Raw genomic sequence first — 24,221 nt, forward strand, 5'->3', positions numbered from 1 at the left:
CAGATAAGACCACAATACCAACACCATGATTGCAACCTTGTGAAAGGGCCTGAGGCACAGGCACCAACTACATCAAGGGCTGACTCCTGGCCCATAAAGTCTGTGAGATAACAAGTGTTTGTTGTTTTAAGCTACTAAATTTTGGGTAAATTGTTATGCAGTAATTGATAGCTAGTACATTTCCTACACACACATCTATATTAGTACTAATCACAGAACACTGAAGTAAATGTGTCTGTGGAATCCATGGGCTTATTTGGACCTTCAAGACAGAACTTCTATTTTAGTGATGTTTTCCAAGATTCTGGCAGCTCCTGAAATATAAACATCCTGAGATTTTTAGCTATTTGGAAGCTCTGTGGTAAGCAATTAAATCATTATAGCAATATAATAAGCATTATTGAGTCCTTGACCTTCAAGACAATTTTCTCAATGCTTGCAGGTATTATTTTATCTAATCCTAGAAAGGAAGAAACTGAGTCGCAGAGAAGTCAGGTAACATAACTTACCCAATATCAATAATTAAAGGAGCCTGGCTGTCATCAGAGGCAAACTAGTTAGGATCACATTCTTACATAAATATTACATCCATATCTCATTTTTCTAATATATGCAATTTATGTACATATTACATGTTTTTCTTTCACATATATTTACAAGCACAATGCCTTGCATAGAAAGAATTAATAAATATTAGTGAATGAGTGAGTGAGTGGGTGAAGGAATCAACACCAGAGACTTTTTTTCTGGCTGAGTTTTTATCTTCTGAGCTAGGGAGATATACACATCAGCAATGGAGGGATTCTTTGACTCTTCCCTGAGGGTCCATTATCATCTGTGATGAGGTGAAACAGAAACCAACAGTCCACAGAGACTGTTTCAATTCCCCATCCTGTCTGAGTAAAAACTGGAGAAATGCCACATTTTCAAGGGCTTTTATTCCTGTCAATTTTTGTTGCCATTTTGGAGCTATTATTTTAAATCAGCTCAATCAGAAAAAAAACAAAAAGTATATTATCTCTGAAATAAGATCCAACTGACATGTAGGAATCATATTACAACATAGTTATAATTCAAATCTGAAATGGTAATCACAAATCAAAGACTCTGCTGCTATACTTTTGTTGGTGTAGGTAGAATTTCTCATAGATTATAACTGACTAAATGATGTTAGCAACCTATATATTCTGCTTTCAACTTTCAGCCTGAATTTGGGGAAAATTAGTTAAACTCCACCATAAAATTCCTTTCTCTATTGGTCTTTTGTCTGTGCTCACTAAAGTAAATTGGCCACTCCCTAAAACAGTATGTGCCTTATTTTTAGTTTAGTCTATCGATTGATAGATTCAACTGTCAAAATAATAGGGGAATACTGGGTGAGCAACGGAAGCCCAAGTGTGCTACAGGACAGTTTGCTAGCCTTATTGCCTCTATACATGGATGAGGTTGTTAAGTTAAATCATAACAAGGCACAAATGATCCAAAAACCTGACCCTACCACTGCCTCAATTATTTCTGGCCTTGGGACTTTTATAGACCCCAACATTTAAACTGTTTTATAGTTTTGTACTACCCAGAAGGAGAAATGAGATAGCAATGAATATTGATGACCTTCAGGAGGAGAAACTCAGAGAAAGGAACTTCAGGGAATGGTACTTAAGGAATGGGGCTCAGTGAATGAGGTTTAGGGAATAAGACTTAGGGAATGAGACTCAAGAATGGACTGGGAATAAAAAAAAAAAGAATGGACTGGGAATGAGACACAGAGATGGAGTTCAGGGAATAGGACTCAGGGAATGTGACTAGGGCAATGGGGCTCAGGGTATGAGACTTTAGGGAATGAGACTTAGGGAATGGTTTTCATGGAATGGAGCTCAAGGAATGGGATCAAAGTAATGGCACTTCAGGGAATGGGGCTCAAGAAATGGGACTGAGGGGCCAGAACTCAGTTGTGCTGAGATTAGCAAGATCTAGCAAATGAGGTATATGGCCCCCAAATCCAGTGAGAAATGTTAAAACATTGTCATCTCTACTTTGCAGTTTTGTCTAGAAGTAGATTGCAATAGTACATGTGGGGCTAGAATAGGACCTTACTGTCTAGAAAGTGCTAGATTAATATTAATGAAGTTAGAATTAATGAAGCTAGATTTATTGGAAAGTAAACACTTCAAATAATAACTGAAATTATGACTGAAAATACTATGCTGTTGTTGCTTCATATCTTCAGGTAAAGCACCATCAGTACTCTGATAAAGATAGGAAAACTATAGAGAGCTATTTGGTAACAGTTCTGGCCAGTGTTTTTCCTAAGATTCATATATATGGTGGAAAACAAGGACACTGACAAACTTCCAGAGACTTTCCATAAAGCCTACACTTTCTGAAATATTTATATTAATAACATTTTACTGATATAAATTTAATTGGGGCAAAATGAGCACATCTTACTTTCCAACTCTTACAGAATTCTTACAGAATTCTTACAATGCAAATTCTTACAAATTACTTTGTGATTTTTTTTCCAGGGGTCCTCTGAGAAAACCAACAGACAGTTTAACATGTAAAAGACATAATAGATATAGGTGTAGGTGTAGGGGTCGGTGTAGGTGTAGATATGCTTGTAGATATATATGATCTGAGTTAAGAATAGTAAATCAAAAGAGTTGTCAGAGATTTGAACATTTTCTTGAAAGATTTTATTTATTTATTTAGGGAGGAGCAGAGGGAGAGAGAGAATTTCAATCAGACTTCCCACTGGCTGTAGCACTGTAGGGTTTGATCGCAAGACCCTGAGGTCATGACCTGAGCTGAAATCAAGAGTCAGATGCTTAACCATCCAGGCACTGGATGACTGAGCCTCTAGGCACCCTGAAACATTTGAGTAAGATAGGGCCATTGGTGACAGATTTGTTGTTGTTTTTTCTTCTTCTTAAATAATCAAGGGCATAGTAAAGCAAATATGAAGCATAAAATGTTTGCTATCTAAGGAGCCAATTACATAGAAGATAAAGAGTAACCTTCACATTGTAGGAAAAGGCATTAATCAGTAAATCAGTAAGCAAACTCATCTACATTAGTTAAACTTTGCTAAACTTTTAATACCTTTTGTAGCTTATTGTCAGACTCTGTTATTATAAACCAAGGCAATAAAATTGACTTTCCAAGTCTGTTCTTTATCATGTTCTTTCATATTTTAGAACATATATACTCCTTACTTTAGAATAATGCTTCTTTATCAAGGGGTCTATGCAGTTAGAACTATTTTTATAATAACATTAAGATGTTAACATGGAATTCATTCATTACTGCTCTCTTAAAATGAATCAATAAATATACATTAAGTTTTTTCTTAGTTTTAATTTCAAATGTAGTAAATATTGAGATTTAAATTATAAATGTACCAGGAGACCAAAAAATTTGCGAACCACTTTAGACCTTAAGATGAAACTATTTTTTTCCTTGAATAATAAAAACACAAATACAGGTATATTTTTGTCATTGTTACTCCTAGAATTGTCTCAACTACTCCTATTAATTACAACTTTTAACCAAAGAAATAAATGTGTATTTTATTTAAAAAATCATCAACAACAACAACAAACTCTAGGGTATCAAAAATTGAAAACTATCTATCTAATATAAGTATTTCAGCAGACTAGTAGAGCTCATGAACACATAGAACGCAACATTTTACAGACATATACACCCTTTTAATATCTTTTTAAAGTGGCAAATATAAACATTTTCATTAACATCCTCAAAGCTATGGCTAGTCCTAGTATAAAGAAGTAACAGGCAAAAGTATATAAATTTAAAATTATGCTCAGTAATTAATGTTTAAGTATTCTATTTACTTAGAAATTATCAACAATGATTATCCATTAATTAACTCAATTATAGATACAAGGACACAAAGATGTTTACAAATTCAGATCTATATTTTTGCCACCGATCAAGGAGCAATACAGAAACACAGAAATTCGTGGTCCAGACATCCATCCATCAGCTGCTTTCCATGGCCCTGGGCACAAGATTCTTAATTGACTTGAGCTCTAAATGGACAAATAGATAAAACAAACAAAAAGACTAACAAACCAGACTCTCTGGTGTCTCTCATCCAACAGAGTATAGAACTCTAACTCTATAATCTATTAACCTGTTTACAGAAATCATTAAAAGGTCAGACCGTGAAACCAAATTCCCAATCATTGCTTTCACCAATGGGGAAAAACTTACTGGCCATAAGCAAATGAGAAATAAAACAAAACAAAAAATCAGTATGGGAGGACAAAAGGAGAAACAGAGTCAGCAAAGTTACATTCTTGGGTTTCATCTCTAAAATGAATCAATAAATACATATTTCACCCCTGGGAACCAAGAAAAAGACATGCCTGAGCTTAAGTCATCTGTAAGATATAGTTTTCTGGTAACACATTTTACCTGGCTCTGTTAGGTAAATCCATCAGTCATCTTGCAGATTACTTCCAAAACTGTTAAAGGATAATCATTTCAAAAATAAAAAAAAAAACAAACATGTAAGAATATGGAACAAAGGTGTGTCAAAGATTTCAGCAACTCAATTAATGAGAGAACTAGTAAGATGTTACAGTCAGGTCAAATGAGAATTCAAGGGGAAAATATACTGAAAAGACATAGCATACAGAAGCGAATTTACAAATAGATGCAAACTGGCAAAATTGACCAATTATCCACAGGGCAATAATCAATTGCCATTGCACTTCAATGGATAAGAATTGTTTGCATTGTTAGTTTTCTGCCATGTACAGAGTTTGAAAATAACTGTTAGGCAATGAAAAGTGAGATAATCCTGACCACTAAACAGACATTTAATAATCCTTCTCGTTCATTTCAAAATCTTTCACAAGTTTCCCTACAAAATGAAAGATAAAGTCCTTTTTGAATTATAGACACAAATACTCATAAAGTGCTTGTAAATTTATATCTATGCTTTTGCCACAAGTCCAGAGTCAACATAGAACACAAGGTTATGGTCATAATATGATTTCCTTCTCTAACATAAAAGATTTATCTTCTCACCCAAAACAATTCCCAACATAGATACTGTGATATACGTGAAGTGCATATGCTATTCCTTCTCTTATTTCTATTTACAGTATTAAATGCAACATGTAAATTTCTCTATTAAATCAGTTTATTCGTAGAAAATGTGAATGTGAAATATTGAGACATGATTCTTTTTTTAAAGATTTTATTTTATTTATTCAGAAGCAGAGACATAGACAGAGGGAGAAGCAGGCTCCTCATAGGGAGCCCAATGTGGGACTTGATCCCCAAAAGGGGATTATGCCCTGAGCTGAAGGCAGATGCTCAACCGCTGAGCCACCCAGGCGTCCCTGAGTCATGATTCTTAAGAAGGAGATGTTATTGATATTTCCATCAGTAATATCTTTTATTTAAGTAACATTATAAGTCCTGAATGTTTTCAAATGTACCGTTTACTGTAATATTACTGATAAGTATTAGTACAAGATTAATAATTACTAAACTAATAAGCTAAATTCAAATATTTTAAAATATATAAAACTCAAGGCTCCTTTACTCTGAGGCATCGTGTTATTTAAACTCAAATGATGATGTGTAAGAAATATTCAAAATTAGGTTCTATATGCTTACTGCTCAATATTTTTTTAATAAATAATTAAAGTTTAAGAATAAGTTTTATTAGTGGGGCACCTGACTGGTTCAGTAACTAGAGCATGGGATTCTTGGTCTCAGGGTCATGAATCTGAGCCTGACATTGGGCATAGAGCTTACTAAAAAATAAATAAATAAATAAAAAATAAGATTTATTGGGCACAGCGTTTTGAATTTACTTAACAGGCTAATGGTCTCTACTAAAACGTAGTTCTAATTTATGCAGTTTTTGGATTATAGGACTGCACCATTTGTTTATTCATTTCAATGATCAAGATGCTAAAACAGTCTTTTGTTCAGAGTAATTAATTACCAGCGCTCACTGGAACATTGAGGTTTCCATAAACCTGAAAATGATCATAATGAATTTTATTATTCTCAAGGTTAATGGTCAGAGAAATTATGTTTAATGTAACATAGGTAAAGCTATATGTACAATTTCCCTTGTTTAGGAGAAAATATTGTAACTTCACAAGCCCATATAGTGCTCACATATCTTTTCTGAGTAGAGTATATTTAGAGTATTTTTGTTTTGTTGTTTCAATTTGACAGGTGGTGGTGAGAGAGGGTATACTAGAAGAAATATATATTTATTTACTCTGAATTGCCAGGGACTAAAACTCCTTTTTTTTTTTTTTAAAAGGAACGACTGCTCTAAAAAAGTCCTTCAGTGAATTATGTAATTTGGTTGCACTTGTTCTTTAAGAAATTAATCACAGCCTTCTTCAGGTATAACCATCAATTAATGCAAATGGATATAAACAGAGGCAAATGTGCATTGCTAATATTCAATGGAGAATGATGATGATAGAATTACACTCATGCTATTTATACACAATTTACATATATAAGAACAGCATCATATCACTCCTTGTTACAAGGTATTTTTAAATTTTTTCCTTTCTGTCCATGTATGCTTCAGTTCTAGGTTATCTAAACGTTCCTTCATTTTTCTATAGAACTGCCTATGAAGTTAGTATTCTAAAGATACTGGTGTAAATTTAATGTTTTAATGATTAAAAACAAAAATCCTGTACCATGTAAATTCTTGCTTTTCACACAGAAAGGTCCAGCCCCTGGCCCACTCGCAATCATGAGAGAGAATTCCGCCCCAGATTGACCACTGAGGTCTCCTTCCATTCATCTATTTGGTAATGACAGTCCCTATTTTGCTCCTGGAAAGGAAACAGACGTTTTATACCTTGAGCCTGTAGTGTATAGGTTCTCTCAGTAGCAAAGAAAGAGGGTGTACGCAAACCTACATTTACATTTGGATTATTTAATGCAAATACTAGCGTCAGGCTACCTTTCTCTCACATGGCGTCTAAAAACCCTAACAGACATCCTAGGACACGGGGCTCAATTTAAGCACATGCCAAAGCAGCTTCATGGCCCTAGAAATTATCCAACTGACAATAGCCTCTGGCTGTTTACTTAACAAATGCCCCCAAATGAATGATTTTTTAATAAGAAATTGAATTGATATTGGGGAAGTGGATCTTTATTTTCAATCTGTATTTCAAGCAACATTGGTAAATAGCCTTTTAATAAAGACTGCACAGTGGTCTTTTTCTCTCTTCTCTAGAGAAGTAATGATTTCAGTGTTTCCTGAAGTTACATATTAATTCTGTTAATTTACACCTCAATTCTGCACCAGACACGGGGCTAGACACCAATAAATGAATCATTAAGAGGTGATTTCCCTTGTGGCACTTACCATCTATTGAAGCAGCCACGCAAGAAACAAGTAATCAAACAAACAGATGTACAATTGCAAATTGTGATGAGAAATATGTGAGGAAATATATATGGTACATATGTTATATTTTTATGATATATATGTGAGGAAATTTGTATAAGCTGATAGGTCTCTAACTGAAGAGACTCATTTCAGAAGATTATAATCATCATCCAATTGCCAATTATGTATAGAAAATGTGAAGGAAAGATAAACTTTGTGTTCCTTTGAAACTTTTTTAATGGTAATTCTAGGATAAGGACACTAAGGCGGCCTTTTAAACCTAATTCACAACAACGTTTAAAATAAGAGTATAAGTGGGTTATTTGAAGATTTATCTGTTCAGATATATAGACAAAGAAGGGGATGGGAAGGGAGAGGAAGGAAAGAAGTCAGAAAAAGGGAAAGATGGAAGAAGGGTGAGAAAACTTTGAGAGATTGCTACAGCTCTATCTCCATCCCATCCTATCTCTTCTCCTTCCCCTGCCTTTCCTTGCTGAGACATTACTATGACAAAACTGCTCATATCAATTTGACGTATACATTTTTATCTTACTACACACATACACACATGTGATTTCCTAAGGCATATAATTTGGTCTTGTAAAAGTCTATTTTATTTTTTAAGTTTTTATTTAAATTCCAGTTAGTCAACATACACCGTAATATTAGTTTCACGTGTACAATACAGTGATTCAGCACGTCCATGCCACACCCAGTGCTCATCACAGCAAGTTCCTCCCTAATCTCCATCTCTATTGACCCATCTCTCCCACCAGCCCCCCTCTGGTGACCTTCAGTTTGTTCTCTGTAGTTAAGAGTCTGTTTCTTGGTTTGCCTCTCTCTCTTTTTTCCCCTTTGCTCATTTGTTTTGTTTCTTAAATTCCACATATAAGTGAAATCATATGGTATTTGTCTTTCTCTGACTTACTTCGCTTAGCATAATACCCTCTAGTTCCATCCATGTCATTGCAAATGGCAAGATTTCATTCTTTATGATGGCTAATATTCCATTGTAGATGTAGCTTTTTGTACACATCCTTTCTGGTTTTTTTTTCCTCACACAACAATATGTGAGGTATACCCATGTTTATACATGTAGATCTAGTTCATTCATTTTAACTGCTGTCAGTCCACAGCCTATACACCCGAGTTGTGTATCCATTTTGTTTTGCTGGGCAGTTGGGGTGTTTACCTATTTTTGCTGTTACAAAGAGTCCTTGATAAACATCTCTATTTTGTCTCCTTTTGTACAATGAATAGGCATCTAAAAGGAGAATGGCTAATTCCTATTGAACTCTCCAGAATTTACCTCTTTAACATTGTATTTACAATAAAATTAATAGAAGAGAAACCTTGTTTTATTTTGTAGCTCCACTTTGGAAATTTATGATTTAAAAGCACAGGGATAAAAATAGTATTTTTTTTATTTATTATATTTTATTATTGCAATATCTAGAATGCTTCATCATTAATTTGGAACCATGTAAAATCCTTTGATTTTTGTCTTTTAGAATAAATACACAATCACCCTTCAGCTTTTGTTCAAGTTTTTATTTAAATTATAGTTCATTAACAAACAGTGTAATATTAGTTTCAGGCATAGAATTTAATGATTCAGTACTTAGGTACAACACCTGGGGCTCATCACAAGTGCACTCCTTAATCTCATCATCTGTTTAACTCATCCCTCTACCTACCTCCCCTCTGGTAACCGGCAGCATGGTCTCTATAGTTTAGTCTGTTTTTTGGTTTTCCTCCACTTTCTTTCTCTATGTTTGTTTGACATGGATGGAACTATAGAGTATTATGTATTTAAGAAGGAAAAGAATTATGTCCCAAATCCTGCTTTTCATCTGAGATAGGGAGCTGGAAACTTTGCACAATTTATACTCCTGCCTTATTTATATTCATTTTAAGTTTTGCTTTGTTTTGTATTTTTCAAAACATAAAGCCATTGTCCTAAGACCCTGCAGTTTTTGAATGCTGTATTACTGCCAAACCTAATTTTACTCTTTCAGGAATACCATTTCAAGATTACTCTGATTACCTTTTAGTAAACATGGGAGCTTTCTGTTTTGGGAGAAATCATCGTATGGCAAAGCAACAGAGCCAATTTGCAAACAAGTAAAAAAATTAATAATCATCAACTGATTAATGGATAAAGAAGAGGTTATATATGTACAAAGGAATGTTACTCAGCCATCAAAAAGAATGAAATCTTGCATTTGCAACGTGAATGGAGCTAGAATGTATTATGTTAAGTGAAATAAGTTAGAGAAAGACAAATACTATGTGATTTCACTTACATGTGGAATTTAAGAAAACAGATTAACATAGAAGAAGGGAGAAAAAAAGAGGAAAGAAAACCATAGAGACTCCTTTTAAAAAAAAAAAAGATTTTATTTATGTATTTATGAGAGACACAGAGTGAGAGAGAGGCAGAGACACAGGCAGAGGGAGAAGCAGGCTCCATGTAGGGATCCCGATGTGGGACTCGATCCTGGGTCTCCAGGATCACGCTCTGGGCCAAAGGCAGGCACTAAACCACTGAGCCACCCAGGGATCCCCCAACCATAGAGATTCTCAATGATGGAGAACAAACTGAAGGTCCTGGAGGGGAAGAGGGCAGGGGAATTGCCTAAATGGGTGATGGGTATTAAGGAGGACATTTTTTGTGATGAGCACTGGGTGTCATACGTAAGTGATGAATCACTAAATTCTACTCCAGAAACCAGTATTACCCTATATCTTAACTAACTAGAATTTAAATAAAAACTTGAAACAAACAAAAATATACATTTTCATTAACATATACCAAGAAAGAAATTAAAATTGTGAAAGATCCACAACTTTGCTTTACCTCCTAATTTTGTCTGACTCCTTAACTAGCCTGCACTCATTAACAAGTTATAGCATTCCATTCAAGGTAAACATCTGACTGACTTCTCATTGTTTAAGGATTAGTTATCATTTTAACTCTTCATAGTCCACCACAGAAATTCCTGATGATCAAAATAATGAGAACAAAAATGTTCTGATTTGGGAGAGGTAGCCATATTTTTTTTCACCCCTTAACGCAGATCTCAGCTAATTGTTATTAGGAAATATTAAACGTGATAGATATTTAAAGGATGTTCTTATACTTCACAACTATACGAATATGGTGATATATTTGGGAAAAGTAGTGTGTTTTAAACTCAGCCAGACATCTAAGGTAAAAAAAGATGACTGAAGTTGGCACAGAACCCTTGACAAAGGTCTATTAATTACTCTCGCCCTATTATTACTTTTTTTTTTTTGCTCTCCTGCCCCAGGACTCTCTGATTTATAAACAGCTTTTCATATTCACAAAGTGGCTCATGAATCACCCTAGCCCGACAGAAATGAATAAAAATGAGCCCATTTACACAACATTTGGTATGTAGCTAATTACCTGAAAACAACTGCTTGGGATTGCGCTGAGAAGAGTGTCATTAACATTCAGCATAAGAGTACAAAACAGAGGAAGAAGAGAAAGTAGAAACTTGGAAGCAAAAAATAAAAAATAAAAACATGAGAGTACCCATGAGAATGCTGTTTATTCAGTGTGGTTTTTTTTAAAGCATAACCAAAGAGTAACCAATGATGTCATCCATATCTTGTCATCCAAGATATCTATATAACAGAATATTGAATATCCATTCAAAATGTGCTCATGGAGACTATTGATAACTTATGAAAATTCTTACCTTCAAGGTTAGCCAAAAAGCAACAAATGAAATTGTTGAATGCAGTGCAATTTCACTTTGCTAAACAATATACTTAGAAGAAAGGAAATTAATGAGATTATGGTAATGAGATTATGGGTCATTTGTATTCTCTGAACTATAATTTTCTGTATTTCCCAGATGTTTTATTATAGCCATGCATTAAGCTTACAGTGTATTTGTATCAGTAATCCTACATGTTTTTATTTATTTATAAGCATATAGTTTAAAAATAATAATAGCTAGAGTTATTGTGTGAGCGTGTATATGCATATAATAACTCTCTTCCCTTTCCCTGTTCCATACTGCATCCACTTCCATAACACCTCTGTTCTTGGAACATCACAAACACAGGTTAAGGCATCTTTTGTCCAAATTGCCACCGATGAAATAAGTGTAGGATTGAACTCTATTCCTTCTGACTGTTTTTTTCATGCTTTCTTGATAAGATAAATATTTCTCTGATGTAAGATAATTGCATTTCTAGAAAAATGGAAAAGATGGCTTACCTATCAAACAATTGTATCATCTCACTCATATGTTGGATTTAAGAAACAAAACAGAGGATTATAGGGGACGGGAGGGAAAAATAAAACAAGACAAAATCAGAGATGATAAACCATAAGAGACTCTTAATCATAGGAAACAAACAGGGTTGCTGGAGGGGAGAGGGTTGGGAAAATGGTAACTGGGTGATGGACAGTAAGGAGGATGGGTTAATGAGCACAGGATATCATATAAAACTAATGAATCACTGACCTCTACCTCTGAAACTAATAGTACACTATATGTTAATTAATTAAATTTTAATTAAAAAAAGAAAAATATATTCTATTAAATAGTATAACTTTGCTCTGCAGAGAGTTTGTGCCTACAGAATTAGAGCTCATAGAAAAATCTCAAACATATGTACATAATTTGTTTATTGTTTTGAGTTTTCATTGTTACTTGCAAAAGTGCTCTCCTCATATGTATATGTGTGTACTTGTGGGGTGGGGGGAGAGTCTGGATTTTAATCTATTTATAGGCCAGGACTTCCTGGATTGTATTTTGTCAGCAATGAGAGTCATACTGCCCTTAAACATCAAATATACATGATTTGCAATTACAGTGACTTAATTAAGGTCAGTAGCCATGCATCATACACCTTAAGAAATGAATACTACAGCAACATGATTCCCAGTCATTCCAAAGTCTCATGGGACCATAGTTTCTAGCTAATGGCCTATTATAGTGTTCTGACCTAACCCTCAAAATGTCAATAAATTGGATTATAATGTAAGCCATTTGAAAAGTCTTTGAAAGAAGACAGATGAATGTTATGCTGTCATGAGCCTCTACTTCTGGAAAGTCTGGGTTCAGAAAAGCAGTCAGTTAATGCTTTTACTTTTAGCTGGTTCTACTCTATTGTACTTTCATTGCTATCAACCAATAATAATGTTTTCACACCCTCAGAATGAATGACTTGGGTGTGAAAGTTAAAAACAAGATTCAAAAAACACTTCAGTCTTGAAGCTCTCAACTCATTCAGTTTTGCAATCTTTGGCACCTTTGATTCTGTGGAAGATTTAGAATATATCCGCCTGCTTCAGCCACAGTGTGAGCACATTTCCATATGGACGTGTTAATCAATTATGGAGGTGACTAACCACTACTGAGCAATTACATTTGGCAAAGAGAACAAATGGAAACATGGGGAGCAGTCATTCTTAGAGGTGTTCATTGTTGCTTCTCACCCAGAAGACAGAAGAGCTGAATGGAACTTTGCTCTGGGACATACATCTCTTTTTATTGATGACCCTGGGAATTCTTGCTCAGCAATTTTTTTCTCACAAATTGCTCAAGATACTTTACTCACTTAGCCATAAGTATTTCAAAATCTAGAAATGCCAAACCCTTAAGTTAGCAGAGACTGATACTCAATTGCATACATTTCTATAGGCCACAACATGAATTTATGAATTCCTATGTGTGTAGAAGTCTCTAGTAAAGCATCAATGATTCCTCCTTTCTTGAGATAGGAGACCCCTGTGGGTCCCTGGTGACAATATTTATATGAGTGCAACTTTCCTTCCAGCTCTTTGCTAAATAATTTTGGAAAAGTTGGCACCTAATCCAAGTTGAGCCAATGAAATATTCTTGACAATTTGAAATTTGGAACAGATAGAGCTCAAAAAGGAAGTTATTTCACTAATGTCAGTATTCTTCAGAGCAAGTCAGGCGCTTTTCACAGCTCAAGTTCCTAAAGCTGCCTTGATTCTTTCCGTTTTTGAGTTATAATGATCTCGTGCTGAGATTATTTAACTTTCATTGGTTTTATAATGGGACTTGAGGCAGAAGTAAACTCGTCCAGGTGATAGGAGTTGACAAATCATCAGACCATGGGCAAGCCTCTGGTGTGATGTATAGTTTCCCAAGGTGATTATCCATTAGATGTTATATCTATTGATTGCTAAATGGATTGATCATAACAAATAGCAAATTTAGTAAATTCAGTTATGCTTTACAAAAGTTGTGGGGGTTTTTTATCACTCACAACTCTAGGACCCATACCCATGAAACATTTGTTATTCATTTATAGACAATGCTTTATTGGCTTTCCAGATTGCCTTGTAAAAATTCCAGAGCCTCACAACATGTGAATCTGTGGTTCAACAACAAAAGATTTCAATGTATGTCCTTATTCTGACATGATGTGTTTCACTTACTTGATGACACATGTCTGAAAATGAGGTCAATTAAGTGAGATATGCTGACCAATAGGGCTCAAGTGATGCTCTTAAGTATCCCTAAAGCTCTTCAGTAGTTCCACAAATATTTGATTTTTAAATATTGTAATTATTTTAAGCTGTAATAAGAAGCATGCACACTCTAATGCATCCTATGCCACATTTTAATGCATTCAAGACCATCATAGCATTAACTTTTGCTACCAGATTAATTTATTCAGAGCATGAAGTAACAAGTAAAGCTTCCCTTTAATCCAAGATTAAATACCTAGTAGAGTCATCACCTACGGATGTGTCTGAACCATTTGCAAGATGTGATTGACTACAGAGGAGGTTCCTTCATCACCTGGGAGTTATCCCCTGACAATTCAAGGTAGCCCATGGCCAGTCATGTAAGATTTTAGAAGTGTTTCCTTCTTTATTAGGATTTTTTGATACTATAAAAATAAAATACAGCACAAAAAAATTGGTGCTGAAATTTAAGACCATAATTCTCAATGTAATCCTTGCTTTCAAATTTCTGTGCTCATTAAAATAGATGTCAACATTTGAATTTATAAGGTAATTTTATATTAACAAAATATGGCTTTCATTTTGTTTGTATTTTATATATTGAGGTTCTCTAGAAGATTTCACTTTATTAAAATTATTCTCAGAGGAAAAATATTTGAAAACCACCATTGTAGCAGAGTTACTCAACTTTGGCACTACTGACACTTTGGAATAGATAATTCTTTATTGTTAGGTGCTATTCTGGACATTGTAGGGAGTTTAGCAGCATCCCTGGCCTCTACGAACTGGTTGCCAGTACCAAGCCTCCGCTCTCAGTCTGATGATCAAATATATGTCTCCAGATATTGCCAAATGTCCCCTGTGGGGAAAAATTATCCCTGGTTGAGAATTACTGGCTAAGTCATTGGATCATAGGGCTGGCCCCACTACTAATTTCTAGAGATTGTTCACATTTTTAATTCATAAGCAAGGAATATAGTAAAGCAGATAGGTGATTTTTAAAGCATTTTAAATATTCATTGTGTTGTGTTATTGAGGGTGTTTGAGATGCTATGCAGGTCATAAAAATAATGTGGAATTGTATTTTCAGACAACAAAAGTATTCATGATATATTATGAAGGGAAAAATCAATTCATATGATAATGGGAGCAGGAAGCAATAAGGAATCTAGTAAAATACTTTAATGTGCTAAATTCTAGAATATAATTAGTCTTCTTTTTTTGAAAAATACTTTGCAGAAATTTTTAAATTGAATTTTAAAACTCCTTTTGCTCTTTTCTAATGCTCAAGTAAATCTAATTAAGTTGACCAACATCCTAAGAAAGGCTTCAAAGGGAATGTACAAATATTAACCTTGGTAAACTTTCTCTCTTTTTTTTTTTTTATTTTGGTTTGAAGATCTATTTATTTATGGGAAAGAAAGAATGTGTGTGCAAGTGCAGGGAAGGGCAGAGGGAGAGGGAGGGAGAAACTCCATCAAATTCCCTGCTGAGCACAGAACCTCCAAGATCATGACCTGAGCTGAAATCAATAGAAAGCCACTCAACCAACTGAGCCACCCAAGTGCCCCTAAACTTTCAATTTTTGTAAGGAAAGCCAGCGAGAAATTAGAAACAGTGAGTGTTTTTCCTAATAATGTTTTTAAGGGAATGTGACCATTAGCTTAACACAAAGGACCAAAACAATAAGTCATCTTAGTAGCCACAAAAAAAACATAGATTTGAGAAATACTTTGTCAAATTTAAATACATTTCTGACAGGAGTGTAAACTGGCCCAACCTCCATAAAGGGTAAAGTGACAAAATACTAAGTGTACATACCATTTTTTCTAACAATTACCTTTCTGAAAATAGCAACAGATATAGTAATATATAGACATAATAGAGTATATCGGTATATTCAGAGCATCTTCTTCTGTAAAAGTAAAAAAGAAATAGGAAATAGTGTAAATCCCCACTGAAGTATGATTGGAAAAATAAGTTACGATATTTCCATACAGCTGAGCCTGCTGTAGTAAATTTTTTTAAGACAGCTTATTATTCACTGACAGAGAGAATCGAATCCAAAATGCATTGTTAATGAAAACAAGCAAGGTTCAGAACAGGAGACATGATAGGTTGCTATCTTAAGAAGTTTCCCCCTAAGAAAACATATCTGTGTCCTTTTGCATAGAATATTTATGGAAAAGGTCCAGTGTTGTAGCTCTTGGTGATTAAGGTAGAAAGGAAACATTGCTAAATTTGAATCTTTTGACTTCTTTACATTATGATTACACATTAATTACTTTGTGGAGAAGGATCATGTAAATTTTTTTTAAAGAAGTATTTTGTTTGTCAATTCCAAAATGATACCAAATGTCTGTAAGCATGGACTAGCCATGGGAATTTAAGTTACTCTCAGACTCCCCATTCTAAGAAACTTGTACACGCAAGAGAAAATGGAGGTATAATGGAAACCCCAGTAGGATATCTAGAGTCAAGGTCCTGGGATTTGCATAAATTAATAACCTCAGTGGAGAGCAGAAGCTGGCAAATATGGTGTGAATACCAATCCTAGGATCATGTTTCTCTACTGGTTATATCCTACCTGCTGACTTAGGTAGATGAGGGTCTCAGAGATGAATCTGAGAAATCTCTCTAATAGTGGGGAATATGAAGCCCCAAATGTCATAGAGGAGGGGTTTTATTGTTCTTGTCATTTTTGTATTATTTTTGTATTATTAGGTTATAGCAGGAGAGGGAGGTAGTTTTAATGCATTGTGTTGACCTTCTTTCTCCTACACATAAGGCCAGACTCGCTGTAGATATTGTCACAGACATTGCTAGATGCTAGTAAATATAAGGACCATGGGGATGGTAACAGCTGTAACACAACCATCTTTGTGGAACACCAAGTAGAGGACGCCAGGCTAGTTTTGGACACATTCTCACCTTTACTCCTCATAGCCATCCTTTTCAGTAGCTGTTTTGATTGATGAGGAGACATAGGTTTATAGAGATAAATAAACTAGACCAAGCTCACACACCTAGTGAGTAGCAAAGGAACACTTTAACTTAATCTGCTCACCTTCAAAAACTTTAATCACAAAATTTTGATGCCAACCGGTAAAACATGGTTTGGGCCTGGGAAGCCTGGAAATGAAAGTCGTGATCCTTATGAAGCTGTCTTTTCCCCCTCTCATCCTGACAGGATCACAACCACAGCTGCATGTATGATGGATCTACGTAGATATCCTCTGGATGAACAGAACTGCACTCTGGAGATTGAAAGTTGTGAGTTACTTGGGCAGGGGAATGAGAAAGAGGGATGTTTGCTTGACTCCATTAAATTCAACCCTGCGCAGAGTGATTGGTACTGGGGATACTTTTAGCTATACCACCTTGCCAGCTTTTCAAGAGATTCACAGTCCAGTGACATTTTCTCTCATATTGGTGCTCAAGGGTCATTTCTATGCAGTTATATTTTTAAACGATTAGAGAAAAACTCACTTATTTTAGCTGGACAATTTATGAACTCATGCTTTCTCTTTAGAATGGAGTTTCCCCCAAGGCTTTCTAATACCCAGTTGCATTAATAAGAAAGGAAAAACATTTTAATATGAAAAGACCTTGTGAGATTGTTTTTGGTTCTATAGAATGTGCACCTGAATGACTGTAAATTGCTGTCTTCTAGAAAACAACTATTTTAGAATCTTGTGCACATTTGTCTTTCTTCATGGGAAGAACAGAATGATAAATGGTATTCATGAGGCTTGTGCTTTGGGCCAAAGAGTTGATGTTTTTCAAATCTAGTGACTGATTTTTGTTTGCCTTCTTGGGTTGTTTTTCATTGATTGCTTTCTTAACAATTAAAATATTTGAGTCATTAATATTTAATCTGATTGACTATAATTGTTTCTCCGGCATCAACATGCAGGTAGTTGAGCCCGTTTATTGTGAACACCAGGTCTAGGCAATTTCCTGGTTTTCAGGGGGCACAGAAGAGTGCCAGTAGGCAATTCAGAGCATTATAATATTGCTTACTGTAATGTGAGAAATACCTAGATATTTATTTAGATAATCTGAAATAGTTCTAGATCTAAAAACTTCAAATGGCAAAGGAAAATTTCAGGTGACCCTATAGTATAATTAAAGAATAAATGTATTCACAGGTAAATGATTATTAAGCAATTACATTAATTTTCTAGTTTTACTACATATAGTCATGGAAATAGAGATGTTTATGTAGATAAAGCTGTATATTTAGTCATACACATTGATCTACTCCTACTAGAACTTGGAATGAACAAGATCATTCATGAGCTATTCTTTAATTAATATTCTAATTTAAAAATATGTCGTATAAATAAATTGGCTGAAAGATCCTAATACAAGAAAGTATTGATGGTGACTTTTGGTTTAAATGCCAGTGACAACCAATTCAAATCACAGAAATGCAATGTAAACCCAACTATTTATTAATGGCTAATGACGTTTAATAAATAAGACTGAACTTCGGCTTTTAGAACTGACATGGAAAGAGAAGGATGCATTAATTACTCATTTATACAGGTTGACCTCTCTTCCATTGATTCTACTGATTGTTACCTTCACTTCTGTGCCAGTCAGCATTAGGATCTGACAACCTCTTGAAATTCCAAGATTTTCTGGTTTATACCATTCACTTAAAGAAGTAATGAATTTTGACAAGTACTTGAATTGTTTCTGTGTTGTAAATTCAAGTCCTAAAATTAACGGCATTTTCTCACAAAATGTATATCTTATTTTATAATCCATATCAAGTTTTTCTGTTTTCATAGGCTTATATTTTTATTAAAGAGGGGGAGTTTCTTGGTTTGTGCTTAGAAAAGAGTTGACTTTTAAGTCCATTTATTGTATCATATAAAGACCCAAACAACAACTGCAAATGAGGCAGAAATCAAAAACAACTTTTGTGGGGCAGAGATGGGGGAAGCCCAAGCAACCTGATAGTCCAAAGTTATCATAAAATATGATGTCAGGCAATAGGTGGGGTGACCCAAGCATATCATAATCATTGAGACAACTGAGTTAGATGGAATAAGTTGTCTGGACAGATGGATAAGGCATAGTAATTAGGACCCTAAAATCAGTAATATGTAGGAATGCAGGCAGGTGGTGACCATCATCAAAGAGATCTGATAGCAGTTCACAGAAATCTAGTCCCTAAAGATATTTACATAACGTAAAGCAAAAACTCAGGCATGGAGAATTTATGCTATGTAGAGCCTATGAAGGCAGGAACCTGGGAGAAGGGGAGGAAGAAATGGAACTGTCTTCTACTTGCCAAACAAAAGCTAGACATTAATATAACACCTCTGTAACATAAGTGTTTCTAACAACACTTGAGAGAGTATGTACCTGAGGATCAGAGAAGTAAAATAACTTACCCAGGACCACAGGACAAGGATAGTGGTAAAGTGGGAATTCAAACCCAAACAATATACTTTCCATCACAGAATCCTGCACTCCGTAGGTGAGCAAGGAAGCAGAACATCAATGATTAGAAGTGTAACACCAATTGGAACCACTTTCAGCGAGGTTGAGGTTGTTGAATCAACCAAAGAGTGGTTTGTATTTCCTGAAATTATCCCTGATAAAAGTTAGAATAGATCTCAGAAGCTGAAGCAGAATTTTGCTTGTCAGTCAAAGGTCAAATGATTGCAACTATGGAGGGAGAGGATAGTTTGTGGATGAAGGAAAGCAAGTAGTCCTTGATTCCATTGATGTTAACCTAAAATTTTTTTAAAAGCCTCAAGTGATGACACTGCTTAGCTTAATATTTTACTTAAAGTGTATTCCTTTTTAATTAGCCACTGCAAAGAGATTTTAAATCTTAAGAGTAATAACTTCCAAGTAACTAAGTAACGTATGGCAGTAATACAGAGTTTGAGCTCTGCTTGTTCTTACCTATGTACATAATTGATATGTTGCTAAGTAGCAATAAATAATCTGTCAGTCATCTATTTTTTAACTCTTCATGAAGAGACCTGTGTTGCATTATTTGCTGAAGCACCTCTCTCTGAACTGAGTTTATGAAGACTGTAACTGAACTTTAAAGCGATCACAAATGAGAAGCTCTAGTATTAGTTGGGACATAAGAATGATAAAGTAGACATTCCGCCAATGTAAGAACTGCACCAATCACACTTTTGTGGCCAATAGAGTGGAAACTTTACCTACCCTACAAAATTTACTAGCTTATGTTCTCTTCTATCACCATCCCAAGGATGGGGAGATGTTTTCCTTGGTTAGATCCTTTGAGACAAATTAAAGATGTTTTGCTTTACTTTAATGTTATCTCGTCAAGTAAAATTGGAAAAGGCATAAAGCCTTGTAAAATTGAAATTTTACTTGAACTTGGAGCACATTAATAGCTTCTTGGCCCTGGGATGCTATAAAATGAGTTAATGGCACATAGAAAATTCAATCAAGGAATTTAGTATTAAGAGGACTTGGAATTTGAAATCAGTAAAGCTATCATGTGAAGGCTTGATAGCCGCAAGCTTCATAGAGATGTAGAAAGGGCCTGGGGGGTGCCTGGGGAGCGCCTGAGGGGCTCATTTGGTTAAGCATTTGCCTTTGGCTCAGGTCATGATCCCAGGGTCCTGGGATGAGATGGAGTGCTCTATCAGGCTCACTGAGCAGCCAGGAGTCTGCTTCTCCTCTGCCCCTCCTCCAGCTTGTTCTCTCTTGCTCACTCACTCACTCGCTCATTCTTTCAAATAAATAAATAAAGTCTTTAAAAACAACAGCAACAACAAAAACGAAAGCACTTGGGATACAGTCATGGAGGATTCAGGTGCCTTTTCCCATTCCCTGCAGCAACAATTGAGGACAGTCTCGATCCTAATCTTAACTTCTCAGTATCAGCAGATAGTGTCACCTCTCACTATATCCCAAAAAGGTAGAAACCATTTGATGCCTGGAATCTCCCAGTGGTCTCATCAGTCTTCTTCTAGACTCCCTTATATCTTTACCATGCTGAGTTAGCCTCCTATATTTCAAAGGAAGAGGTATTTTATTCCTTGAATGGATTCCTGACCCCTGTGTTCAGGATTCCAACTCTTCCTACCTCTGGGAATTGACTTTCTCAAGTTCACACACATCTCTACCCTGCTCTCCTAGAGCCTCTGCTTCACCCAGTCTACTACTCTCTTCACAGCCTGAAAACTAGACAATAACTCTTCTCATCATGAACACCTCTACTATATGCGCACATCTCTCTTTAGGCTTTTCCTAATCTTTCTGCATTCTTTTTCTCCAAATTACTTGAAAGATTGGTCTATATCTCTTGTCTATTATCTCAACTTCTTCTTAATCCCTATAATTTAGAACCTGCCTACCCATCTCCTACCTCCACTGACAGTGTTCTCAGAAAGATTACAAAGGACCTTTCTTTATAGAGCATCTTTATTTTAATAATCCCCAAATTTATAACTCCAGCTCAGATCTCTTTGAAGCCCCAGACTGATACATAGCACTCTTCTTGGCATATCTATCCTGATGTTTCAAAAACATATTTAATTTGCTCAAAACTTAACTATCAATTTTTCTCTCCCAAATGAGCTTCCTTTCTAGTCTCTTAATCTCATCCAGGATTAATGGTTAACATTTCCCACACATTCCTCCTATTCCGTCTATTGTCAAGTACCATCCATTCTACTTACAAGATATTTATCAAACCGTTCTGCCTCTGCCAGCCTTACTGTGACCAAACCACCATTACTTCTTACCTGAATCATTATAGCCACCTTTTTATTGGTCTTCGTGCTTTCACTCCTGACTCTCTCCAAACCATTCTATTCCCAGCAGCCAGAGTGATCTTTGCAAGATGTAAATTGAATTGTATTCCTTCTATGCTCTAGAAATATCCAAAGATGTCCCATTGCACCAAGAAAACTCTCTTATGTATCTTAATATATAAGAATATTATATTTCTTTTTTTTTTAAATTTTGTTTTATTTATTTATGATAGGCACACAGTGAGAGAGAGAGAGGCAGAGACACAGGCAGAGGGAGAAGCAGGCTCCATGCACCGGGAGCCTGACGTGGGATTCGATCCCGGGTCTCCAGGATTGCGCCCTGGGCCAAAGGCAGGCGCCAAACTGCTGCGCCACCCAGGGATCCCAATATTATATTTCTTAATATAACCTTCAAGCTCCTGTGTGACCTGCTCTCCCTTGATATCTCCATGCTTATCTATAGCCATCTTTCCCTTACTGCACTAAATTCTGACACCACAGATTCTTTGTTTCTTGCAGACTAAACTTTCTTCTATCTCATTACCTTCACCATCTTGTTCCTTCTGGCTGAAATACTTTTCCCCGTTATCGTGATTTCCTCTTATCTTATAGTTCCCACCTGCAATGCCACCTCCTATAAGAAGCTTTCTTGAGAATCCAATCTAAATTAGGAACCCCTACTTAATCTCTTTCAAAATTCTGTTAGTTTCCCAAATAGTACATAGTAGTGTTTCCATGTTTATTGTGTTTTCCCTCTCTGTGGATTATAAATTCCATGAAGGGAAGGATCATTGTTTTGTTCACAACACAATAATTAAAACCTAGTCTCATACCTGACAATAAGTACCTGTGGGGTGTATATATACTAAATGTTTTGGCTCCAAACTTTTCATGTCTTTTGCATTTAAGAAGATAAGGCTAGCTCTAATTTTTCTGATAAATTTAAAGCAGGGATTTTTTTTAATTTAAATTCAGTTTGCCAACATATAGTATAACACCCAGTGCTCATCTCATCATGTGCCCTCCTTAATGCCTGTCACCCGGTTACCCCATCTCCCCAACTACCACCCCTTCTGCAACCCTTTGTTTGTTTCCCAGAGTTAAGAGTCTCCCATGGTTTGTCTTCCTCTCTAATTTTTCTCCACTCAGTTCTCCCTCCTTCCCTTATCGTCCCTTTCACTATTTCTTATATTCCACATGAGTAAAACCATATGATAACTGTCTTTCTCTGATTGACTTATTTCACTCAGCATAATACCCTCCAGTTCCACTCACGTGATGTAAATGGTAGGTATTCATCCTTTCAGATGGCTGAGTAATATTACCACATCTTCTTTACCCATTCATCTATCAAAGGATGTCTTGGCTCCTTCCACAACTTAGCTATTGTGGACATTGCTGCTATAAACATTGGGGTGCAGGTGTCTCTTTTGGATCACTACATTTGTATCTTTGGGGTAAATACTTAGTAATGCAATTGCTGGGTCATAACATAGCTCTATTTTTAACTTCTTAAGGAACCTCCACACTGTTTTCCCGAGTGGCCGCACCAGTTTGCATTCCCACCAACAGTGTAAGAGGGTTCCCCTTTCTCCACAGCCTCACCAACATTTGTTGTTTAACAACAAATTAACATTTGTTGATTTTAGCCATTCTCACTGGTGTGAGGTGGTATCTCATTGTGGTTTTGATTTGGATTTCCTCGATGACAAGTGATGTGGAACTTTTTTTGTGTGCTTGTTGACCATGTATAGGTTTTCTTTAGAGAAATGTCTGCTCATATCTTCTGCCAATTTCTTGACTGGATTGTTTGTTTTTTGAGTGTTGAGTTTGGTAAGTTCTTTATATTTTGTATACTAGCCCTTTATCTGATATGTCATTTGCAAATATCTTCTCCCATTCTATAGGTTGTAAGGCAGGGATTTTTTTTATGTGCAATGAAATATTCTTTCATTTGTACAGTTTTATGTTCATGCCTTAAGACTAACTCAAAAATTTAGGATTATAAATGTGTCAACCAAGAGGCAATTAGGGAAAAAACCATTTTAATTATTTGAGGAATTTTGATTGGCTGATAAAAATGATGAATTACTATCAAGGGAGGGGGCTTCACTTAAGTCATTAACTAACCACATCCCTCCTACCCAAACCACTATCAATTTATCAAACAAAGGTAATATTTAATGATACCTGGTTATTTTTATATTTGTTTCTTTTTAAGAAATGGTTTGAAAACTTTTAACTTAGGCATTGTCTTAATGTATTCTATTTCATGAACTATCTACTCAATCTGTCTCTTAGTTTCAGAATATTTGTCATTGTGTTGATTTAAATGTCTTGGTAGTAACACTATGTACACAGAATGTGAAGCCATAGTCATGTTGGATTATTTCCAAAATAAAATTATTTCCTCATCCAAAAAACAGCAAATGATAAGAAAAAATGCATCTACCTAATAAAGCTACCCAACCTAGCTATGGAAAATTCCCTGAGAAAAGTGATGTTTACAGAAGTGAAATGCTAAGCTTTATTTAACACCTCGAGATAAAATCAA

General features: G+C 35.4%; 1 protein-coding gene across 3 annotated transcripts in view; it reads left to right on the forward strand.

Annotated features, from left to right (window-relative positions):
• The window catches only part of GABRB1 (gamma-aminobutyric acid type A receptor subunit beta1), a 368,711-nt gene that overhangs the window by 240,714 nt on the left and 103,776 nt on the right, over window positions 1-24,221 (forward strand). For all 3 annotated transcript variants that reach the window (XM_077847919.1, XM_077847922.1, XM_077847920.1), the window contains one exon: window positions 17,095-17,177. In XM_077847919.1, coding sequence (XP_077704045.1) covers window positions 17,095-17,177 — 83 coding nt within the window. The remainder of the gene's footprint in view (window positions 1-17,094; window positions 17,178-24,221) is intronic.

The sequence above is a fragment of the Canis aureus genome, chromosome 14, assembly GCF_053574225.1.
Source record: "Canis aureus isolate CA01 chromosome 14, VMU_Caureus_v.1.0, whole genome shotgun sequence".
NCBI classification, from domain to species: domain Eukaryota; kingdom Metazoa; phylum Chordata; class Mammalia; order Carnivora; family Canidae; genus Canis; species Canis aureus.